Source organism: Chelonoidis abingdonii, chromosome 1, assembly GCF_003597395.2.
Source record: "Chelonoidis abingdonii isolate Lonesome George chromosome 1, CheloAbing_2.0, whole genome shotgun sequence".
NCBI classification, from domain to species: domain Eukaryota; kingdom Metazoa; phylum Chordata; order Testudines; family Testudinidae; genus Chelonoidis; species Chelonoidis abingdonii.
The window spans coordinates 155,629,062-155,650,393 of record NC_133769.1 but is presented as its reverse complement, the minus strand read 5'-3'; the positions used below and the strand labels follow the sequence as shown (position 1 = coordinate 155,650,393).

The window sequence follows — 21,332 nt, the reverse complement described above, 5'->3', positions numbered from 1 at the left end:
GCCTAGTGACACTATCAAAGAGTTCACAGGTGAGAGGAGGTGCACATTTGGCCTGCAGATGGAGTTAGGAAATGATTTTAAAACAGGTTTAAAGACAGTTTGATCTCACCGTATGAAGTCCACTCCAACATTTTTCAGAGTGGCTGTGGTGGCATAAGTATAACCCTCCTTCAGCACCCCAAATATCACTTTAGGTGGGATGAGATGGAATCCACAAAGATGCTTAGTTGCTGTTGCAACAGAAGATGTGTTGACTTTTCCCCCAACAGGATCTTCTACCTTTGCAAACAAGATCAATACATTACATGGGCAATAGGGGAGAGAATTAAAAACTAAACCACAAAGAAGACTCTAGGTGGCAACAAAGAACTTATCCCAAGATAACAGGAAGTTGCTTATTACTAAAAGGACAGAAACTATAGCTCCCCTCCTATAACAGTGCTGGCTGCCAAGTTTAATGATGCCAACTTCTGTTAATGGCTTATCTGTTACTGTCCAAATACTGACACAAGACAGTTTCTCATACAGTAACTCCTCACTTAACGTTGTAGTTATGTTTCTGAAAAATGTGATTTTATGCAAAACTATGTTAAGCGAATCCAATTTCCCCCTAAGAATTAATGTAAATGGGGGGTGGTAGGTTCCAGGGATTTTTTTTTTGCCAGACAGAAGACATTATATACATATACAGTATAAGTTTTAAACAATTTAAAACAAAGTTTAATATTGTACACAACAAGGAATGATTGTGAAGCTTGGTTGAGGTGGAGGAGTCAGAGGGAGGGATATTTCCCAGAGAATGCCTTGCTGCTACATGATGACTAGCACTCGGCTTAATGGGTTAATGCACTGTTGTTAATGTAGCCTCACACTCTACAAGGCAGCATGGATTGAGGCAGGAGGGAGGAAACACGATAGATGCAGGGGAGTAGCTGCAAACACTTTCCTCCAAAAATTGAACAGGATGATGAGCCCACGCTATCCAGCTGGAGCGCACCACTCCCTCCTCCTGACAACATATGCATGGCTGCACAGGTGTTGATTTTCCAAAGTGCTGGGGAGGTGCATGCATGAGTGAGAGAGATGTGCATTGCCCCTTTAAGTGTGCTGACTGTACTTCAAGTACGTTGCCCTTTTAAGCAGATCAGCTAGTTCAGACAGGAAGCAACAGCTTCCAGCAAGCTCCCTCCTTTCTGTCCCTCTCCTCCTCTTCTCCGGGAGTGGGGTGCAGGAGCAGGGAGACATCCTGATATCAGCACTCCTCTCCCCCATCCCCCAGCAAGCAGGAAGCTCCCGGGAGTAGCTCCAAGGCAGAGGGCAGAGCAGAAGCAGCATGGCTGTGGGGGGAGGGTCAGCTGAACTGCTGCTGGGCAGCTGCCAAGCCACATACCTTACAGGGAATTTAGGGGAGCTGCTGGGGAGGGGGCTGCTGGTCTCTCCAGTTCTAATCCCCACTAGGAGAGGCTGCTGTTCCAGAGAATCTTGCAAACAGTGGACAAAGCAGGCAGCTGCCAAGTGACGTTATAAGGGAGCATTGCGCAACTTTAAACAAGTTTGTTCCTTAACAGGTCAGCAAACTAACAATGAAACAACATTAACCAGGATGACTTTAAGTGAGGAGTTACTGTACTTTTAAAGGGGAGAAAAAGAAAGGAAAAGCAAATGACTAAATGCAAATGATTGGGCAGCTAAGATTGTTAAAGACTAAGGCCAACATTTTCAAATTTGGGATCCTAAAGTAAAAAAGGCCACCTATATCCATATTTAGGAATATAAATAGAAGTGGCCCTATTTTCAGAGGTATTGAGCCATTCAAGTCAGTGGGAATTGGGGACACTCAGCACTCCTGAAAATCAGGGTGCTTTTATTTAGGTGCCTAAATATGGACCTAGGTGCTTAACTTTAGGCACGCAAGTTTGTGGCCTAATAATTGAGGGAGAAGTTGTTTCTGGGACAGTCAACCCCAGATAAATTGCAAGTGCTATTGCTTCACTAAAGAGAAATTCCAAAAAGTGACCAGTGCTGCTGCAGAGTGACTTAACAATGGTGTGCAAAAGAGTTGTGCAAAGGGAGATTAATGTTAGCCAAGAAAATCTTATTTTACCTTTTTATTGGGTACAGATTCTGGGTTGCACCCCTGGATTGATAATGGTAATTTCACCTTCTCTTTTCTTGGCTGCCCCGCAGCATCCACCAGCAAGCTCTGGGTGTGAGAGCGGAAGGGTATCCCAGATGTACACACAGCCGTTCCCACTTCTGTTCAGAAGCCAAGATTTCAAAGAGTGACATTGACTTTTGCACAAAGGGAGCCCAATTCTGCAGTTCTTGTGCAAACAGAACTCCTACTAATTTCCATAGGAGTTTGGTCTGCATAATGTCTGAAGGATCAGGCTCAGTATTTTTATTTAATAGAGCAATGTAAGAGTGGGAAGGCCCTTTTTAAAATCTACTAACAGGAAACAAATATCCTTGGGTCACTGGAGAGAAAAGGGATTTCTGTCTTAGTCCTACTGACTTTTCTATTTAGAAATTTCGAGGAGAAAAAAATAGATAACACTCTTGCTAGCACAACAACTTGTGTTTGCATTTTGACTCTTGCAAGCTTTAACAGTAAGTTACTATGGTTAAGAATATCTGGTGCAAAGCCTCTGTTCCTTGCTTTACAGGTCATGCGGCCTTTAACTCTGGGGGAATCTGCATAAGCAGCTGGGGAGACTTGGGAGGTTCAGCACTGGCTTCAGGGCTTAGGGCAGTTGAACTTGGATCTCCCATATAAGAGGGGAGGATCGTAAGCATTGGTCTACAGCCATTCTCACACTCTCTCTCTGGCCCAGTGACTATTTATTTATACACAGCACTATAGCTTTATCAGCAAAACTTTTAAATTGTATACAAGGTTCCAGAGGCACAAAAAACTTATAGCCCAGGGATATGGGATCAAGGTGGATTTAGCCCCCCTTTAAACCCTGCTGAGGCTGGTCTGTGGTGAGAATCAGTGTAGCCCCCGGAACAATGTAGGCAGTTCTCCAGCACTGTCTAAGTTATTGCAGCAGCTTTGCCTGGAATCCTAGCAGTGCTATGCACTGAGGTCCTGTCTCACCCCTTCTGCCCTCAACACACCATTCCCGCTCTTGCCCCTGCCCCCAGCAAGTCCCCTACGGCAGGTCTTGGGCTGGGGGCCTTGTAGGGCAGAGTAAGTTACCCTGTGAAAAGCACGTGCCGGGGGAAGTCTTCTGTGACAAAATCTATGGCCTTAATGGCTCCTTTATGTTGCTGCAGCCATTTTCTAGGGCCATATCAGAGAAGAAAATCCCTCCCATTACTTTCCCTGAAGTGTTAATGTATTACTACCATAGCAGCTCCTATTCCCTTCTCCACCAGTCTTCAACCTATACCTGTACCTAGATGCCAAACTGAAATGCCCCTTTACCTGCTCTGCTGGAAACTTCAGTCTGTGCTGAAGGACTGTGTGTCTGAGGATTCAGTGAGTGTGGGGAATCACTGGTTGGGACAAACAGACCTGTAGATTCTGCAGAAAAACAGATGAGTATATTGACAAAATGCCAGTTATATCAACACACTACATTTCTATACAGAGGGTATTAAGCATCTCAGTTAGGGAGGCCATATACTGTCTGAAGTACTGCCAGGCCTAGTAATGAGTGCTGTGTGTTGCCATGTGAATGCAGTCACCAGCAACTTGCTCCATGGGGCAGCAGGGAGCGGAAATGCTGCACAGGGAGCATGTGAGTCATAGCCAGGAGAGCTTTGTGATGCTTTGCAGCTGAGAAGCTCTGCCAAGCAATCCAGTCCAGTTCTCCAGATAGCTGCAATATAGGCGGCTTGTGGGAGTGCCAAATGGGGAAATATGAGAATGATTAGGGCTCTGAGAGGGACCCATGGAAGATTGTTCTGATGATGTGTTCTTTGCTGTGTGATGAACAGTACAGCATAATGCCTTTCATCCTGATGTACCAGTTCAGTGCTTGCGAGGGCTGCTCTCTAAACAAAGGATCAAAGTACTCCTGTCAGTGCTGTAAACCTCTCTGATCCAAGCTGCTTAAGATGCTTTGTTCACTGCCCACCCCTCCTTTGTTCTCTGCTGCTCCCACACTGCTCAGTGCTCCCTGTGTGTGTGTCCTCCAAGTTGTCTCCACCCAACATCACTCAAATTCCTATGCTACCTACCCCTTCTTCCATCCCTGGTCTCCAAACTGCTACTCCACCTTACCCCTTCCTCCCATTTCACTTCAAGATCCTCCCTGTCTCCCAGCTCCTTCTCAACACTCATCCACCCTTTCCCCAGCCTTCACTCCTTCATTGCCTTCTTATCCGTTCCTGCTCACTCTTGCCCCTAGTTAAGTTTGCCCTGTTGCTGTTTCACTTCCTCCCAGCCTCTAATGCCATCTGATAACCCTTAGCTTTTCATTTTTGCACCCAGACCCCACAGTTTTTCCAGTGTCTGCAAAGACCCCTAAATGTATCTCACAAACCAGTCTTATAATGTTCCCAAGCAGTTCAAGTGTCAAGCAGATATGGGAGATGTGGTGTTGAATGATAAGGTTCAGAACTGAAAATCCTTTCAGGTATTATTTGTAGCATCCACACTGGAATCAATTATTCCATACTCATTGTTCAACTCATTCAGCTAGTTGGTATCAGAAACTAATGGAGACTTTTTTTTCAGTCCTTTGCAGAAACCGTGACTGCCCCAAGGCCCTCGTGGATTTAAGTGCAATAGGAGTATGAGGCAACTCAACAAGCCAATGGAGGATGTTGCTCCATATTGAAACGTTACCTGCACTGAGCTCAGACGTACTCCTAAGGAATTCTGTGACTGTCTCCACAGACGGCTTCTCTCTCTCTTTCTTTGGAAACGGAGGGAGTTCTTTAGAAAGTGAATCCACATCAGGGAACTTTTAAATAAAAATGACAAGAAGTGCTCATGTCTCCTAACCATACATATATATATATATATAGCCACTATGAAAGAGGACATAAAGAAAACAAATAAGCAGAACTAAACCGGTAACAAATAAACTGAGAGTATAAAATAAATATAGCTGTATTCTAGAATACACTACCTTTTATATACATTATAAAAAAGCACTTCAGCCTACTTATCAAACAAGATTATAAAGGTATGGTCTGCACTCGACACATGTACATAACATCCATTAATGCTAACTGTGTCCAGTCATTCAAAAGTGCCTTCTACAAGATGATAACTAAGATGATAAAAAACAATCTAATATGCTTTGTAGGACTGAGACAGAGACTCTTTGCACTAATACCATCTCATTCAGCTTCTCTGAGCTCGATCACCTTTTTCAGGAGAAATTCCTTGCCAAGTTCAGATTCAAAATAGGGTGGAATTATTCTGTTTCTTATTCCTATTAGGCACTTCCTTCCTTCATCAAGTTCCTGCCTACATAGTAAGGAAAAGAAAGAAGAAGATATTACAAGTGTTGCCCCTGACATTTTTTTTGCTAACCAAATCTACTAATGTCATTCCTGTAATCCACTGACTTTTTCTTAAAGTTACCAAATTGCCAAGAAGCAGAGGGATCAGCTACTGAGCCCCATGCTACAGATCTGAGATCTAGACAGCAATTTGAAGTTTGTATGAATGGTGGCTGATCTGTTGCCTTCATGTACACGCACCATCTCCTCATTACACATACTCTAATTACTAACAGCCCAATCCTGTTCCCACAGAAATCAGCAGACAATAATATGAATTTATGGTAAATATATTTCTGCAAACCAAAGGAATCCTCTAGACCAGAGATTGATGAGTTAACCACATCCAGAAAGCACCAGAAGCAGTTCAGACTTTCAGCTCTCCCTAGATGAATCCTGGAGCTGCATCACAGCCCCAGTTGAGATACTTCCAAAGCTTTAAACTGTAGAAAACTACACATACAAGGGTGGAACAAGTTCCAGCTTAGACAATCTCTCTGCTTTGAGAAAGCATATGGTCAGTAAATGCAAATTATGTATTCACATACACCAAGAGAATTCTCAAGTTTGGAGACTGACTGATCAGAGAAAACAAGTAACCCAACTAGAAAAAGAGATGGGGAAGAACAGAATGAAAGGAGGAGATGGACCAAGGAAGAATAAGAGACTAAAAGACCTGGCATCCAAAGACAACATCTTCATCAGAAGCTGATCTACTTGAAGTATCTGATCAAAATATGTAGACATTGCCAGGGGGCTGCTCTGCAGATCTCTTCAAAACATACTCTAATTCTTCCTGCCCTAGATTTAGATGCAGTCCTTGGTGAATATGTGCTGAGACTTGAAGGAGTCTTTCCAGCTTTCAAATCAACAGATCTGACTCATCTGAAGATGATAAGGTGGGTTAGGTAATATCCTTTATAGGACCTAAATGCCCCAATAACAACTGAAATCAGATAATCACTATGCTCTCTAATGAATTCACACAGGAAAATGATCAAAGACGAAAAAACCCTATCACTTGTGGGTGAACACTTTTCACAAAGTGATCACTCTGTATCTGACCTCTCAGTTCTCATCCTCAAAGGAAACCTGCCCAACACCTCTAAAAGACAAGCCCAGGAGCTTAAATTTGTAACTTTGCTAGATACCAAATCATGGATTGAATAGAGACATTGAATTTATGGCTTATTACAACAGTCTATAACCCACTCAACCCCCTTCCTTGTCTCTCTGCCCCCAAGCTTTTTCCTTTCCCTGCTATGACTGGAGAGGTGTTAACAGGTCACTTCACCTTGAATGGTCCCTTGAAATATATGTTAACTACACATGCTAAACAATCTGTTCCAATTTGTATTTAGCGGTGACACTCAACATATGTCTACACTGCAATTAGACTCCTGTGTCTGGCCCATGCCAGTTGACTCGGGCTAAGGGGCTGTTTAATTGTGGTGTAGATGTTCAGGCTCAGCTGCAGTCCAAGCTCTGGGACCCTCCCCCCTCACAGGGTCTTAGAACCCAGGCTCCAGTCCAAGCCTGATTGTTTACACCACAATTAATCAGCCACTTAGCCCGAGTCAGCTGGCACGGGCCAGACATAGGTTTTTAATTGCAGTGTAGACATATCCTCAGAATACATTTCCCACACCTGAAGAAGAACTTTATATAAACCTGAAAGCTAGTTTCTTTCACCAATAGAAATTGGTCCAACAAAAGCTATTACCTCACCCACCTTGTCTCTCTAATATTCTGAGGCCAACAACATGGATAAAATAACACTGTATACAATTATCTGAAGATGGTCATTTTAGATGTGTTGAGACCTTGCTCTTGCCAGAATAGAAGATGAAGACGACATTTGATTGCCTGAAGGGCTTTGTCCTACACAAGACGAAACTGATGGCTCTGCAGACATCCAGATAGAGCTATTTGAACTCATGAAGATGAGAAGGTTTAACAGAACGCTGTCTTAATCATTGTTAAGCCAACACAACTCTCAGATTTTGGGCATGAATTCCAGTCACTGAAACCAGCTTTATACCACTGTAATTTCATCGAGTTCAAGGGAGTTACTCCTCCTTATTGCAAATGAGTAGAAAATTTAGGCAAGAAACCCTGGCTACTTTGAAGTCAATGAGTTTTGTCATTGACTTTAAGGGAGTCAGAATTTCATCCCAGGTTTTTAGTGACAGATGCCATAATACATCCATTTTAAGTAGAGTTGATTTTAAGTAGATTTAGATTTTTATTGGTAAATACTGGTAAACATCAATTTCACTGTATGTGCACAAACTGACAAAAATATTTCCATCAATAACAACTGAATTTTGCAGATAGGCAAAGTAAGAAAAATGCTGCTTGTGAATGTATTAGAATTTATTTAAGGTTATTTACTTTGTATATTTTGACATGTGATGCTGACAATTTGTGTTTTATCAGTTTATAAAGTTTTAATGTTTTGAAACTTAACGTCTACTGTATTAGAGACTTATTGTCTGATACCCTATTAGCTGCTGACCCCATAATTTCCTGCAACCGTGAAAATTTTGCTTGATAAATAAAAAAAATTGTTTATACACCATAATTTTGCGTAACTGAGAAAATTTAAATCAATAAAAAATTTAAAAAAATCCTAATAATAAACATTGATATGATCTGTTGAAATTATAAAAAATAAAAACCGTATTCTACCAAGCTTCATTTTAAGTTACTTTTTACATAGTATATAACAAGAGAGAAAGTGTTGCCGTCATGTGGCACTACGGCAATCCAACTTCAATCTGGAATTAAAGCATTTTATGATTTCAAACAAGTCAGTTACGAAGTTGAGAGCAGTAGCTTAGCTCTGATGCCATGCAGGAGATCCTGGCTCAACTACTATTTTCAGTCTTTCACAAAAACAAATTAGGAAAAGCACAAGTTTCTCATCACAAGACTATTTCATCCACACTGTATATTCTTCTGTACATCAAGACAGTAATTTTCAATGTTATTTATGTTTATTGTGGGTGCATGCATGTTCCTGTGAGAGAACCTTCACTTCTGTGTATCCCATTCATACTTTAAGTTCTCATACTTGACATTAATTTAATGTAGATTTTTTCATTATTTGGTTTTGGAGAGTCCTTTTATACAATGCCATAAAATACAGCACTCTGTCATATTCATAAAAATCTTATTTTCTGGAATCTTACCATTTTTGGAATTTTTTTTTTTTAAATTTAAGTGGAAGTGAAGTAAGGGGGTTAGAATTAAAGTTGAGTTTCAGCCTGAATTATAGTTTTCACTGCTGCTTAGCCTATTATACTTTCCCCTTCCATAGCACTTTTAATCTGAAGATCTTAATGTGCTTATCAACATTAATTAAAGACTCCTTATAACCCTTGTGTGAGGGAGATAAATATTTTACAAATAGGAAAATGGAGGACAGGGAGATTTAGAGTCAAAATGTTAAAATTTGGCACCAAAAGGACCTGATTTTCATGGTAACTGAGCAGATGCTCATCAACTCTGAAATCAGGCCATCTCTGTTAAGTGTCTATGACAGGGATTTAAGAACCAGAATTTGAAAACGCTGACCTAACTTACTTTCCTAACTGGTGCTGAAGCCAGGAATAGAACCTACATTTTCTAACTCCTAACCCATTCTAAATTGTCTGTAATAGATACTGCCCCCTCCATTCCTATGCTCTGATCTGTCATTTGCAAAAGTATCAGAAGTGCAGTTAAACTATTCATTCAGCATTTCTATTAGCGCTAATGCTCCAATAGCATTGTTTTGCTACTGTATCACATTAAGGGCCCGATCCAAAGCCCAATGAAAGCAGTAGGAGTCTTTCCACTAACTTCAGTGGGTCTTGGATCAGGCCCTAACTTTCAGTCTTAATAACACCATTACCTGGACTGCTCTATTTTTGTCTGCCAGTGAGATATCTGGGTTAATCTGTCCTTGCTGCATGAGGGGGAAAGGAAAAAAATAATGAAAATAAGATAAATAGCACAGTATTTTACAAGCGTGAATGGTTCACAAAATTACTAATGTAAGAAAGTATTTCTCTTATTAAGCCATGCTAGGTTAATGTGTCTGATGACTTCTGACCTGGACTGATTACAAGCATAGTTTGCAACACTCATTGGTCAACCATGTTAATAATTACATTTTGCTCTTTTATAGCACTGTGCAGCTAAAAAACTCAAAAATCTTCATAGCACCCTTGTGAGATAGATAAGCGTTTTTAGTCTCATTTTACAGAAGGGGAAACTGAGACAGAGACAAAGTGCTTATAGGGAGAGTCAGACAGTGCTTGAACTCTTCCTTTCCACTCCCATGCGCTAACCACTAAAGCATACTGTCTCTCATTTCTGCTTCTCACCATCCTTTGTATGATTTATGGTAATTGTCCTACCTGAAACTCTGCCAGTAGTCTTCAGTTTGCTTTGACACTATCTTCCTTGGTGGACTTTGGAGCTGAGAATCCACAGCCTGCTCATATAACTCAACTATCTGAGCTGCAAGATAAGGGGAGGTTATTTAACTACCGATGTAAATTCAGTATTAAACACTGCAAAAGTGTTCATTAATTACGAATAGTTAAAAGAAGCAGCAGATATTTCTTTAATGCATCATGTCACCCACTTAAAAGTTGCTGTTTAAAAATGGTTCCTCTTAACTTATTTGATTCCTTTGAGTCAGATGTCCTTATTTTTACTCACACAAACAGTTTTATCTGCATAACATCGGAAATTGAGCTGGATTCTTTTCTGCCTCATGCATCATTGGAAAACTGTCAGCCAGGCCTGAATATAGTATCTTTATTACTGGTTACAATGTAAGAAGCAGAAAGAGCTCAGATGGATTTCCTCATCCCAGGTTCAAGTTTAGAGTAACAGCAGTTAGGAAATTCATCTTTCCGGAGATAAGATCACTGATACAGAATAAACGTGTATTCCTTCTGTGTATCACTTTAAATGCTTATACGTTCCTCAAAGAAACAAATCAAATATCTGTGAGGAGGAAAAGTTGCGGATGTTCAGCTAGCGTCTGACTGGTTAGCAATACTTCAACTAGGAACTTCAAACCCACAGATACCTAGCTGCTCAAAGCCCTCACTCACACCTATACACTGGAGGGATTCTCAAATGAGGCAGAGGAATGCCTGTCTCACTTGCAGGGCCCATTCTAGTAGGTGTGCTCAGAGCACACCTAACCTGCACAAAAGGGCAACTGGAGGCAAAAAGGTTAAAAGTTATAAGGGAGCTCCTCCTCCTCCAGGCATTTTGTGGAATTAGGCAGCCTCTGAGCACGTCTACCAAATTAGGCCCTTTATACAATTTAAGTGACTGAATGCCTGTCTTCTCATGGTTTGTGAATTGGGCCTGGTCTACACTACGAGTTTATCTCGAATTTAGCAGTGTTAAACAGAATTAAGCCTGCACCCGTCCACACAATGAAGCCCTTTATTTTGATATAAAGGGCTCTTAATATTGACATCTGTACTCCTCCCCGACGAGGGGAGTAGCACTCAAATTGGTATTGCCATTTTGAATTAGGGTTAGTGTGGCCGCAATTCAACGGTATTGGCCTTTGGGAGCTATCCCACAGTTCACCATTGGACAGCAATCTGAACTAGGATGCACTGGCCAGGTAGACAGGAAAAGCCCCGCAAACTTTTGAATTTAATTTCCTGTTTGCCCAGCGTGGAGAGCTTATCAGCACAGGTGACCACGCAGAGCTCATCAGCACAGGTAACCATGCAGTCTGAGAATCGAAAAAGAGTACCAGCATGGACCGAATGGGAGGTACTGGATCTGATCGCTATATGGGGAGAGGATTCCGTGCTAGCAGAACTACCTTCCAAAAGACGAAATGCCAAAACATTTGAAAAAAATCTCCAAGGGCATGATGGAGAGAGGCCACAACAGGGACTCACTACAGTGCCGTGTGAAAGTTAAGGAGCTCAGACAAGCCTACCAGAAAACCATAGAAGCAAACGGAAGGTCTGGGGCAGAGCCGCAGACAAGCCGCTTTTACGCTGAGCTGCATGCAATTCTAGGGGGGGCTGCCACCACTACCCCACCTCTGACCGTAGATTCTGAGGAGGAGGTAATGTCAGCCATGCCTGAGGATTCCGCGGACAGGGAAGATGAGGAGGAGGAGGAAGACGACGAGAAGTTTGCGGACAGCACACAGCACTCTGTTCTCCCCAACAGCCAGGGTCTTTTTCTCAGCCTGACTGAAGTACCTCCCAAGGCAGTATCCCAGCCATGGAAGGGACCTCTGGTGAGTGTACCTTTGTAAACATAAAACATGGTTTAAAAGCAAGTGTTTTTTAATGATTAATTTGCCCTGAGGACTTGGGATGCATTCGCTGCCAATACAGCTACTGGAAAAGTCTGTTAACGTGTCTGGGGATGGAGAGAAAATCCTCCAAGGACATCTCCATGAAGCTCTCCTGGAGGTACTCCAAAAGCCTTTCCAGAAGGTTTCTGGGCAGTGCAGCTTTAATCTGTCCTCCATAGTAGGACACTTGACCAGGCCATGCTAGTAGCAAGTAATCTGGTATCATTGCATGACAAAGCATGGCAGTGTATGGTCCCAGTCTTTGCTGACATTCAAGCAACATCCATTCTTTATCTCGCTGAGTTATCCTCAGGAAAGTGATATCATTCATGGTAACCTGGTTGAAATACAGGAATTTAATTAAGAGGACATTCAGAGGTGGCCGTTCCTACTGGGCTGTTTGCCTGTGGCTGAAAAGAAATCCTTCCCTGCAGTTAGCCAAGCCGGGCCAGGGGCATTGGCACTGAACTTTTCGTGTTTGGCTAGCAGGGATCTTTCCTGATACCAACCATGGGGGGAGGGGTAAAGCGATCATCCCAGAGAATTGGATGGAGGGGGGGTTAGTTTGGTTTCTGCTGCTTCATGTTAACAGGAAAACTTCAGCACTCAACGGGCTTTGCTTGGTATGTGGGAAAGGAGGGCACTGATTTTATGAAGGCTGCAGAAGCTGAAAGACAATGGCTTACCATGGCTGCATGCAAGCCAAATTCTGTTGCCCGGACCTGCGTCTATGATCTCTAAAACCAAAGCCGCCGGCACTTAATATTAAGATGCAAAATGTGACCTTGTATGGAAATCATATGTGCTATGTGATATGAATAGTGTTGTTCACCGTGAAAGAGTATAAGCATTGTTCTCTAAAATGTATCTTTTTAAATACTTCTCTTTTTTCCCCTCCCTCCCTCAGCTGCAAATTTTTCAAGCCTCCCTCCTCCGTCCCGAAGGCTATCTCAGATAAGGCGGCAAAAAAAAAAGGACGCGAGACGAAATGTTCTCGGAAATCATGGAATCGACCCGCAATGAAAGAGCTCATCTGAATGAGTGGAAGGTCACCCTATCTCAGTACTGGAAAGCTGCCAGTGAACGTAAGGCCATGAGGGATGAACGTGAGGAGAGGAGAGATGCTCGAGATGAGAGGTGGTGGGATACAACACTGGGGCTGCTGCGTGATCAAACTGACATGCTCCAGCGTCTAGTGGAGCTTCAGGAACGGCAATAGGATCACAGAGTGCTGCTACAGCCTCTGTATAACCCCCCTCCCCCCTCACCATGTTCCACATCCTCCTCAACCAGACGTGTAAGAATGTGGGGAGGGAGGCTCCATGCACCCGCCCACTCCACCCCGGTGGACAGCCCAAGCAAAAGGCTGTCATTATTTTGAACTTTTGAAGTGGCCTTTTCCTTCCCTCCTATCCTTCTCCCAAACCCCACCCACGCTACCTTGTCAGTTCTCTCCCTCTTTTTATAATCATAATCAATTAATAAAGAATACACGATTTTTAAAAGATAGTGACTTTATTTCCTTAGAAAGCAAGCTGTGCTCGAAGAGGGAGGGTGGGTTGCTTACAGGGAATGAGTCAATCAAGGGGGTGGGTTTTCATCAAGGAGAAACAAACAGAACTTTCACACCGTACCCTAGCCAGTCATGAAACTGGTTTCCAAAGCTTCTCTGATGCGCAGCGCTTACTGGTGTGCTCTTCTAATAGACCTGGTGTCTGGCTGCGCGTAATCAGCAGACAGGCGATTTGCCTCAGCCTCCCACCCCACCATAAAGGTTTCCCCCTTACTCTCACAGAGATTGTGGAGCACACAGCAAGAAGCAATAACAATGGGAATACTGGTTAGGCTGAGGTCTGAGCAAGTCAGTAAAGTACGCCAGAGAACATTTAAAAGGCCAAATGCACATTCTACCACCATCCTGCACTTGCTCAGCCTGTAGTTGAACAGCTCCTGACCACTGTCCAGGCTGCCTGTGTATGGCTTCATAAGCCATGGCATCAAGGGGTAGGCTGGGTCCCCAAGGATAACTATAGGCATTTCAACATCCCCAACTGTTATTTTCTGGTCGGGGAAGTAATTCCTTTGCTGCAGCCATTTAAACAGAGTAGTATTCCTGAAGAAGCGAGTGTCATGAACCTTTCCTGGCCATCCCACGTTGGTGTTGGTGAAACGTCCTTTGTTATCCACCAGTGCTTGCAGCACCATGGAAAAGTACCCCTTGCGGTTTATGTACAGGCTGCCCTGGTGCCAAGATAGGGATATGGGTTCCATCTATTGTCCCACCACAGTTAGGGAATCCCATTGCAGCAAAGCCATCCACTATGACCTGCACATTTCCCAGAGTCACTATCTTTCATAGCAGCAGCTCAGTGATTGCTTTGGCTACTTGCATCACAGCAGCCCCCACAGTAGATTTGCCCATTCCAAATTGATTCCCGACTGACCGGTAGCTGTCTGGCATTGCAAGCTTCCACAGGGCTATTGCCACTTGCTTCTCAACTGTGAGGGCTGCTCTCATCTTGGTATTCTGGCACTTCAGGGTAGGGAAAAGCAAGTCACAAAGTTCCATGAAAGTTCCCTTACGCATGCGAAATTTTCGCAGCCACTGGGAATCGTCCCACAGCTCAACACTATGTGGTCCCACCAGCATGTGCTTGTTTCCTGGGCCCAAAATCGGCATTCCATGGCTAGAACCTGCCCCATTAACAGCATGTTCTCCAAAGCGCCGAGGCCAGCAGTTTGAGAGAATTCTGTGTCTGCGTCCACGTTCTCATCACTTTCATTGCCGTGCTGCCGTAGCTGCCTCTTCCTGGCCTGGTTTTGCAGGTCCTGGTTCAGCATAAACTGCATGATAATGTGCGAGGTGTTTATAATGTTCATGACTGCTCTCTTGAGCTGAGTGGGCTCCATGCTTGCCGTGGTATGGCATCTGCACAGTTCACCCAAGAAAAAAGACGCAAAACGGTTGTCTGCCGTTGCTTTCACGGAGGGAGGGGTGAGGCTGTACCCAAAACTACCAGCGACAATATTTTTTGCCCCATCAGACACTGGGATCTCAACCCAGAATTCCAATGGGCAGGAAAGACTGCGGGAACTATAGGATAGCTACCCACAGTTCAACACTCCGGAATTTGACGCTAGCTTCAGTACATGGACGCACACTGCCAAATTAATGTGCTTAGTGTGGCCGCATGCACTCGACTTTATACAATCTGTTTCCAAAAACCGGTTTCTGTAAAATCAGAATAATCCCGTAGTGTAAACATACCCTTGCTCTTGGGCTCAGGTGGGAGTTAGGCATCCAGAAGCCTAGAGTGAGGCAGCAGTGTGCATGCCCAAAGGCAGAAACTTAGGCACCTACAGCCGAGCAGGAGTTTTGTGGAACACAGGGGTGCCTAAAAACGGGATTAGGAGCCTAAGTTCCTTTGTGGAGCCCACCACTAGTAATTTGCACAAAAGTTAAAGAAGTTGCATCTTTGAAAATCAGCCTTTTTTAGGTGCATAAATATGGAAGTACAAGCCTAACTGAGGCACCTATCTTTAAAAATCTTGGCTGGAATGTTCATAATCTTATAATACTAATTAACTACATAGGGTTGTGTCAATGGTTGGCAAATGTGTCGAGACGCCATAAATGTAGACCAAAAAAGGTCATAAATGTGGGAGCCTAAATTTAGGCAACTAAATAGGTCACCTGATTTTTAGAGGTATTGCATTACTGAAGTTACTGGGAGTTGTAAAGACTCATCATCTGTGAAAATCAGGCCACTTAATTATGTATGGACTTAAATGCCTAGTTTTAGACATCCTGGCTTGACCATTTTGGGTTAAGTTCAATTTTTCTGTAGACTAATTAGTGACAGTAGATAGGAATGCCACTTTTGTTGCCACACTGGTTGCTAATTATAGATCTCCCCCAGTTTCACAAAAATGTCTATAAATTACAGAAGTAAAAAATGTTTCAGAGTGGCAGCCATGTTAGTCTGTATTAGCAAAAAGAATGAGGAGTAATTGTGGCACCTTAGAGACTGTCAGTCTTTATTCAAGCCTAATTTAATGGTGTCTAGTTTAGTTTAATTAGGCTTGAATAAAGACTGGGAGTGGATGGGTCATTACACAAAGTAAAACTATTTCCCCATGCTAATTTCCCCCCCTACTGTTACTCACACCTTCTTGTCAATGGTTGGAAATGGGCCATCCTGATTATCACTAAAAGAGTTTTTTTTAATTCTGCTGATAATAGTTCACCTTAATTAATTACCCTAGTTACAGTTGGTATGGCAACACTCATTTTTTTCATGTCCTCTGTGTATATATATTTTCCTACTGTATTTTCCACTGCATGCATCTGATGAAGTGGGTTTTAGCCCACGAAAGCTAATGCTCAAATAAAGCTGTTAGTCTCTAAGGCGTCACAAGTACTCCTACTCTTTTTAGAAGTAAAAAAGGGATCAAAAACCACAGGAGACAGACTAATATGCATAGCATTTAAAAGGATCACTTCACCAATGTTTAAAAATAATTGGAGCATTTAAAATATAAAGCTTTATTTGTTCCTACCTCTAGTGTTGAGATCTCCAGATGATTTCTCCAAGTTAGGGAAAGACTGCAATGAAGACAGAATAATTATGGATATGTACCAAACAAGACCTTGCACAACTGTACCTACCCTTTGAGAGAGTTTTTATCAACAAACAAGCGTTCTGTCAATCTGAGGCTACAAATGGGGTCCCTATAGCATGCCTGGAAATGTGAGCCAGGAAACAAAATATCTCTAAAGTACAGAGCAATGGAAGTTAAGGAATGGGGGATATGCAGTAGACACAGCCACACGAAAATGAGATGGGACCTCTAGGGCCCTTGGCAATGTGAGCAAGAGAGTAGCAGATTAAAGGTATACAAACCTGAGAGTCACTGATGGAGAGCAAATTTAATCGGATTCTCATGTGTGGTGAGTTAATTTCTCAGAATACTTTGCTTCAGAATTTGTTAATGAGTTTGCAGTGTATAGAGAATTAAAAGTGATAGGACTGCATTTGCCTTATGGTCTGTTTCCGCTAGGTAAAGGTGGCTTTGTAGAGACAGAGGTGCATATATGTGTTGGTTGCACCATTTGACCTTGCAATGGCACAGCATACCCATACTGAAAACCAGTCCGCGGCACTCTCTTCATTTGCAGTGTACTGTGGGACCTCCCATGGAATCTCCCTCATTTTCCAGCACAGTTCTCCAGAGTAGATTAGTAAAAAACACAGAAAAGTATAATAGGACTCTAATCATATTCTGCCATTTATGCATTAAATTACAACACAAGTCCCATCCCCAACCAACTCATTACTCCAGACTGGTATGTTAAGCCTGGGGTCAGATAAGGATTTTTTTTTGCCTGAGACTTTCCATTTATGTTGGATTCTACTGAAAGTCCCAATTGTTTATTTCAAAACTGTTTCTAATACGAGGGCCAGTTCTGCTTGAGTATTCATGCATATTGCAGTGTGCTGCCTTTATGCTCCTTTAAGTGGCCAAAGCACCCCTCTCCCTCTCCTTAAAAAACAACAAGGAGTCTGGTGGAACCTTAAAGACTAACAGATTTATTTGAGTATAAGCTTTCGTGGGTAAAAAACCTCACTTCTTCAGATGCATCTCCTCTCCTTAACGATCTCTAGTCCTGGAGTTCTGGGATGTAGTATGGTGATCATTACCACATCTGGATGGAGGTATGTCACTTCTTTGTTACACTGAATATTTCTAAGATGTATTCTTTCATGTAATGCAGGCTAACACTTATGCTGATGTTCTATTTAGTGAAATCCCATTGGCTGCTGCAAAAATGTGAAGCCTTGAGCCCTATTTTTGATCTGAACTAACAGTTCCTTTCCCTCTCTTGTGCCTTTCCCCACAGGCATTATTTCAGAAAAATTGTGGAGGAGTGGCACAGTTGTGTCAGCATACAGAACATGATATGTGATTATATTATATCTTGCAAAGTCTTGGGGGGAAGGGGCAAAGCAAGGTTGGGGGAGGCAACTAGCTCCTTCGCCCCATAGTAAAGGACGTCCCTATCTTTTCCCTAGGATTCTGAGATAAACATGCTCTGAGCAGAATCTGGAGGAGCAGGTCGCTCTTGAAGAGTTCCTCTGCCTCAGCCAGCTCCCTATGTCCCTCACTGGAAAAACTGCACCAGTTGTACCCACAGTGCCTGCATATGATGTAAGCTCCTCCAGGGCAATGGGGGAAGACAAGTGACTGGAACACCACAATATGCTATGTTTGAGAGTTGAGACATATTTGGCCGTGTGAGGAGTTTTACTTAGTTGTACTTATGTTCTGTGGCAGTTTGGGGATATGTCTGTGTCAACTTAGGAATTTCATTTTGGTTTTGTGATTGCCTGTTGTAATTTCTACCTCTTTTTTTGAATGTAATCTTTCATATGGGTATTTCTGTAGCAGGAACCTGGCATCTAAAGCAGAAACTATGTTTTGGAAGCTATGACAGAGCAATAAAATGGCCATGAAAATTGAAAGGCTTTATCCCAGTGGTAACAGACCCACTGACTCAGAAAGAAAACTCTTCATAGAAACCCATGTGTCTGGGAGAAGGGGGCTGGAATCCTCCAGTCTAAATACACAGCTGGGAGAACTGTAGTTTCTCTGCTTGACCACCTCACCCAGAGGTGACAGCAACTGCTTTGAAAGGCAGATGCTTTTTCTAAGCTAAGGAAACAATTCCATTGCCAGAAACAGAAGACCCTGAAGGAGAGAGTGGAGGGGACTTAGACTCCCCTCAAGGACTCAGATGAAACCCAGCATTCACAAGGTGGTGAGGACACAGAGGGATTGTGTTCAGTAGTTGTTTTCCACAGAGCTCTCACTCTCTTGTGCTTTTTAAGAACAAAGTGTGTGTATATGAAATTCCTTTGCTAAGCCTCCATTTCCTTGCATTACTGCCACACTGTCCCTAAAAGGTTAACTACAAACCTTAGCTCCCCCACAGCCAGATAGTCTTTGGTGGAAATGTATCTAACTAGTGGGGGTGAGGGGTGGGGCAGGGAGGGGCTTGGGAAGGCTGAGGCACTGGTTCCAGGATCCAAGCTGCAGGGTCCCATTGCTTAAGGCTGGTGTCAGTCATAGAAGTCTGCACCTGGTAGTGCACCTGAGTTACCCAGAACTAAGGATAGTGACCAGTCACTACCCAGGCTTAGGGAGCTAAGCAGCATATGGGAGTCAGTCATTGGATCCTATCACAACAGACAGTGTCAGCTCAGAGGTCAGGATTGGATGTGGCGCTCTCAATCTCTCCTGTTGAAACTGCTCCACTTTATAAATATAAGTAATGAAATATTCATTGGAGCAGGGTCCAGAAATATAACAGGTACCATCATCATAAGCAGCCGCCATTGCTGCTGTTTTGTGAAGCTAGCCCCAAATGTTTGTGTTTTGGCCAAAAGTATTTCATGTCAAACTCACAAATAGTTTCAGCTCAACCAACCCTACATTTTTCATCTGAAAAATTTTGCCCAGCTCTGCTCAAGAATCCTTTGCTCAAATGACATCAGATGTGGACAACTAACACAACTAACCAGCACTACTAACCAGCACCCTCATGAAGTACAGAAAATTTCAAGACAATCTAAGTAAGCATGTGGATTTTAAGAGCACTTAGAAGAGTTAACTTTTAAACAGAAAGCTCTGATCAACCTGAACTATAGTAGAGCTGGTGTTCTGCTGTATTCCATTCTAAGATTTTGTTTGTTATTTAATGAATGGATATGATGTATTTTAGAGGCGTGGCAAACACCTGACATGGTTGCTGTCAGAAGTGACAATGCCATAATGTTCCTGGTGTAAATAGACCCTGAGTTTCAATAATTGGTATTGAAAAGAAACCATTCAAAATGAAGTTCTCTCACCATAACCAGTTTGAGGAGGTCAGCAGCATTGCCCTTCTCTTCCTCTGTTCTTGGTTCTTTAACAGTCATCTCTTGCAACTCATCTTCCTGCTTCAGGATGTAATCTATGTATTCCTAGTGGAGCAGTGAATAAAAGATATGGGAGATGCAACTGTTTGTTTTACAGAAGTAAACATAATGGACATTCATATGAAGGAGAGTTTACTTACCAGTAAGTGAGGTATATATTGCCTCTGAGGATTCACATTGTCAGTGTCAAGAAACTATGGTGGAGCTCTATTTGTCAGATGAGTCTTTATGCTTACAAGCTCAGTTAGATGGAAAAGTAGGGACCATAGGTAGGGCTAGGCTCACATCCCTATCCAGATGGCAAGCCACATGCAAGGATTCATGAACAGGCATTCTTCCATACTTCTTTGAATTCCAAAGAAATGGAGAACGAGAAGAGAAAGCTTGTGCCTTTCCTCTAGCTCTTGGCTAGGTTCTGACCAAGTAAGTCTTTAGCTTAAAAATTCTTCTATAACAAAAGAAGCATTCTTCTAATGTAAGTAGTTTCAATCTACCTTCTCATGACTGACAGTGGGGATCTACAGAGGCAACTTTCTAAGGAGAAATATTGTCTTTGCAATTGTACTTAGGATCATGTTCTCTGCTCTACTCCACAAATGTCGTTATGTCTGTAAAGTCACATAAAGAATTAGTGGCTATTAGTGGTATCAGTTCTGTCTGTCTTCATCTTTCTCTACTGATCATTGTAAGTCACTTATTCCTGGAATACCCATAGAACTGGTATTCCATGGACAAAGCTACATTTCTGGTTAATATAATCATTACAAAGGTCTCTGGAATGTCCATAATTGCACTGCTTCTTTCTAGGGGTTCCTTCTTATTTTGAGGGCCATTTGCAGATCTAATTTATAATCTTTTAAATGCAGAGGCCTAACCTGGGAATTTGGCATAAGAAGTTTAAAAATTTGCCCCCTTCTAAAAGACCAATATGTAAATCAGTACATGTATGTAATGCAAATGAGTAAAACTGAGTCCTGCTAGAACGATGTGTCAAATGTAAGAGATGTAAGCAGTCAGTGTGTCTCTACTGCAACAAGACCTTTTTTCAAATGTACTATAAAAATCAAGTGACTACATTAGGGTACTTCCTGTTAGCTTCAAGTATCCTATCTCCAAGGAAGATGCAAACTTGTTTTGCCAGCCTGGGAACTTGATTCTCAGAAGAACGCTAAAGAGCAAAAAGTGCTTCTCATGGGGATGAGGGGGCATTGCCACTTGTCAGTAGGGAGTTTCTAGGGAGCCAGGTTGACAGAGTGTGAAAGCCTTTGTGGAAGGAGTCTAAAGAAGAAGGGACATCCCAGAACTAGGGATTTGTAAGTCTTAGAAACAAGCTAGATAGGCATACAGTCTGTTTTATGTTTTCTCTGAAATGCTCTTGTTTTAAATAAAAAATACTTTGTTTTAAGGAAGCTGGCTGCCTACCACTGTCTCTGCCTTAGAGGGTATGGACTTAAATCAGACCTGCTGAGGTAAATCAGGATTGATACACAGGGGACTGCAACCCAGAGCCTAGTCTGAGAGTGGGAGAATCGCGTGATTCCATCCTGAGA

The 21,332-nt window shown here is 42.6% G+C and overlaps 1 protein-coding gene across 4 annotated transcripts in view; it reads right to left on the bottom strand.

Moving 5' to 3' along the window:
• SPAG17 (sperm associated antigen 17) overlaps positions 1-21,332 on the bottom strand; it is a 301,346-nt gene that overhangs the window by 15,032 nt on the left and 264,982 nt on the right. For 2 of the 4 annotated variants that reach the window (XM_032773620.2, XM_075071729.1), the window contains exons 36-44: positions 19,714-19,827; positions 16,364-16,409; positions 9,870-9,972; positions 9,362-9,415; positions 5,326-5,428; positions 4,799-4,916; positions 3,431-3,529; positions 2,105-2,256; positions 110-279 (exon numbers count right to left, since the gene is read on the bottom strand). In XM_032773620.2, coding sequence (XP_032629511.1) covers positions 110-279; positions 2,105-2,256; positions 3,431-3,529; positions 4,799-4,916; positions 5,326-5,428; positions 9,362-9,415; positions 9,870-9,972; positions 16,364-16,409; positions 19,714-19,827 — 959 coding nt within the window. Of the gene's footprint in view, positions 1-109; positions 280-2,104; positions 2,257-3,430; positions 3,530-4,798; positions 4,917-5,325; positions 5,429-9,361; positions 9,416-9,869; positions 9,973-16,363; positions 16,410-19,713; positions 19,828-21,332 lie in introns of those variants that run through there. The other 2 variants (XM_075071732.1, XR_004372764.2) reach the window with 2 other exon arrangements.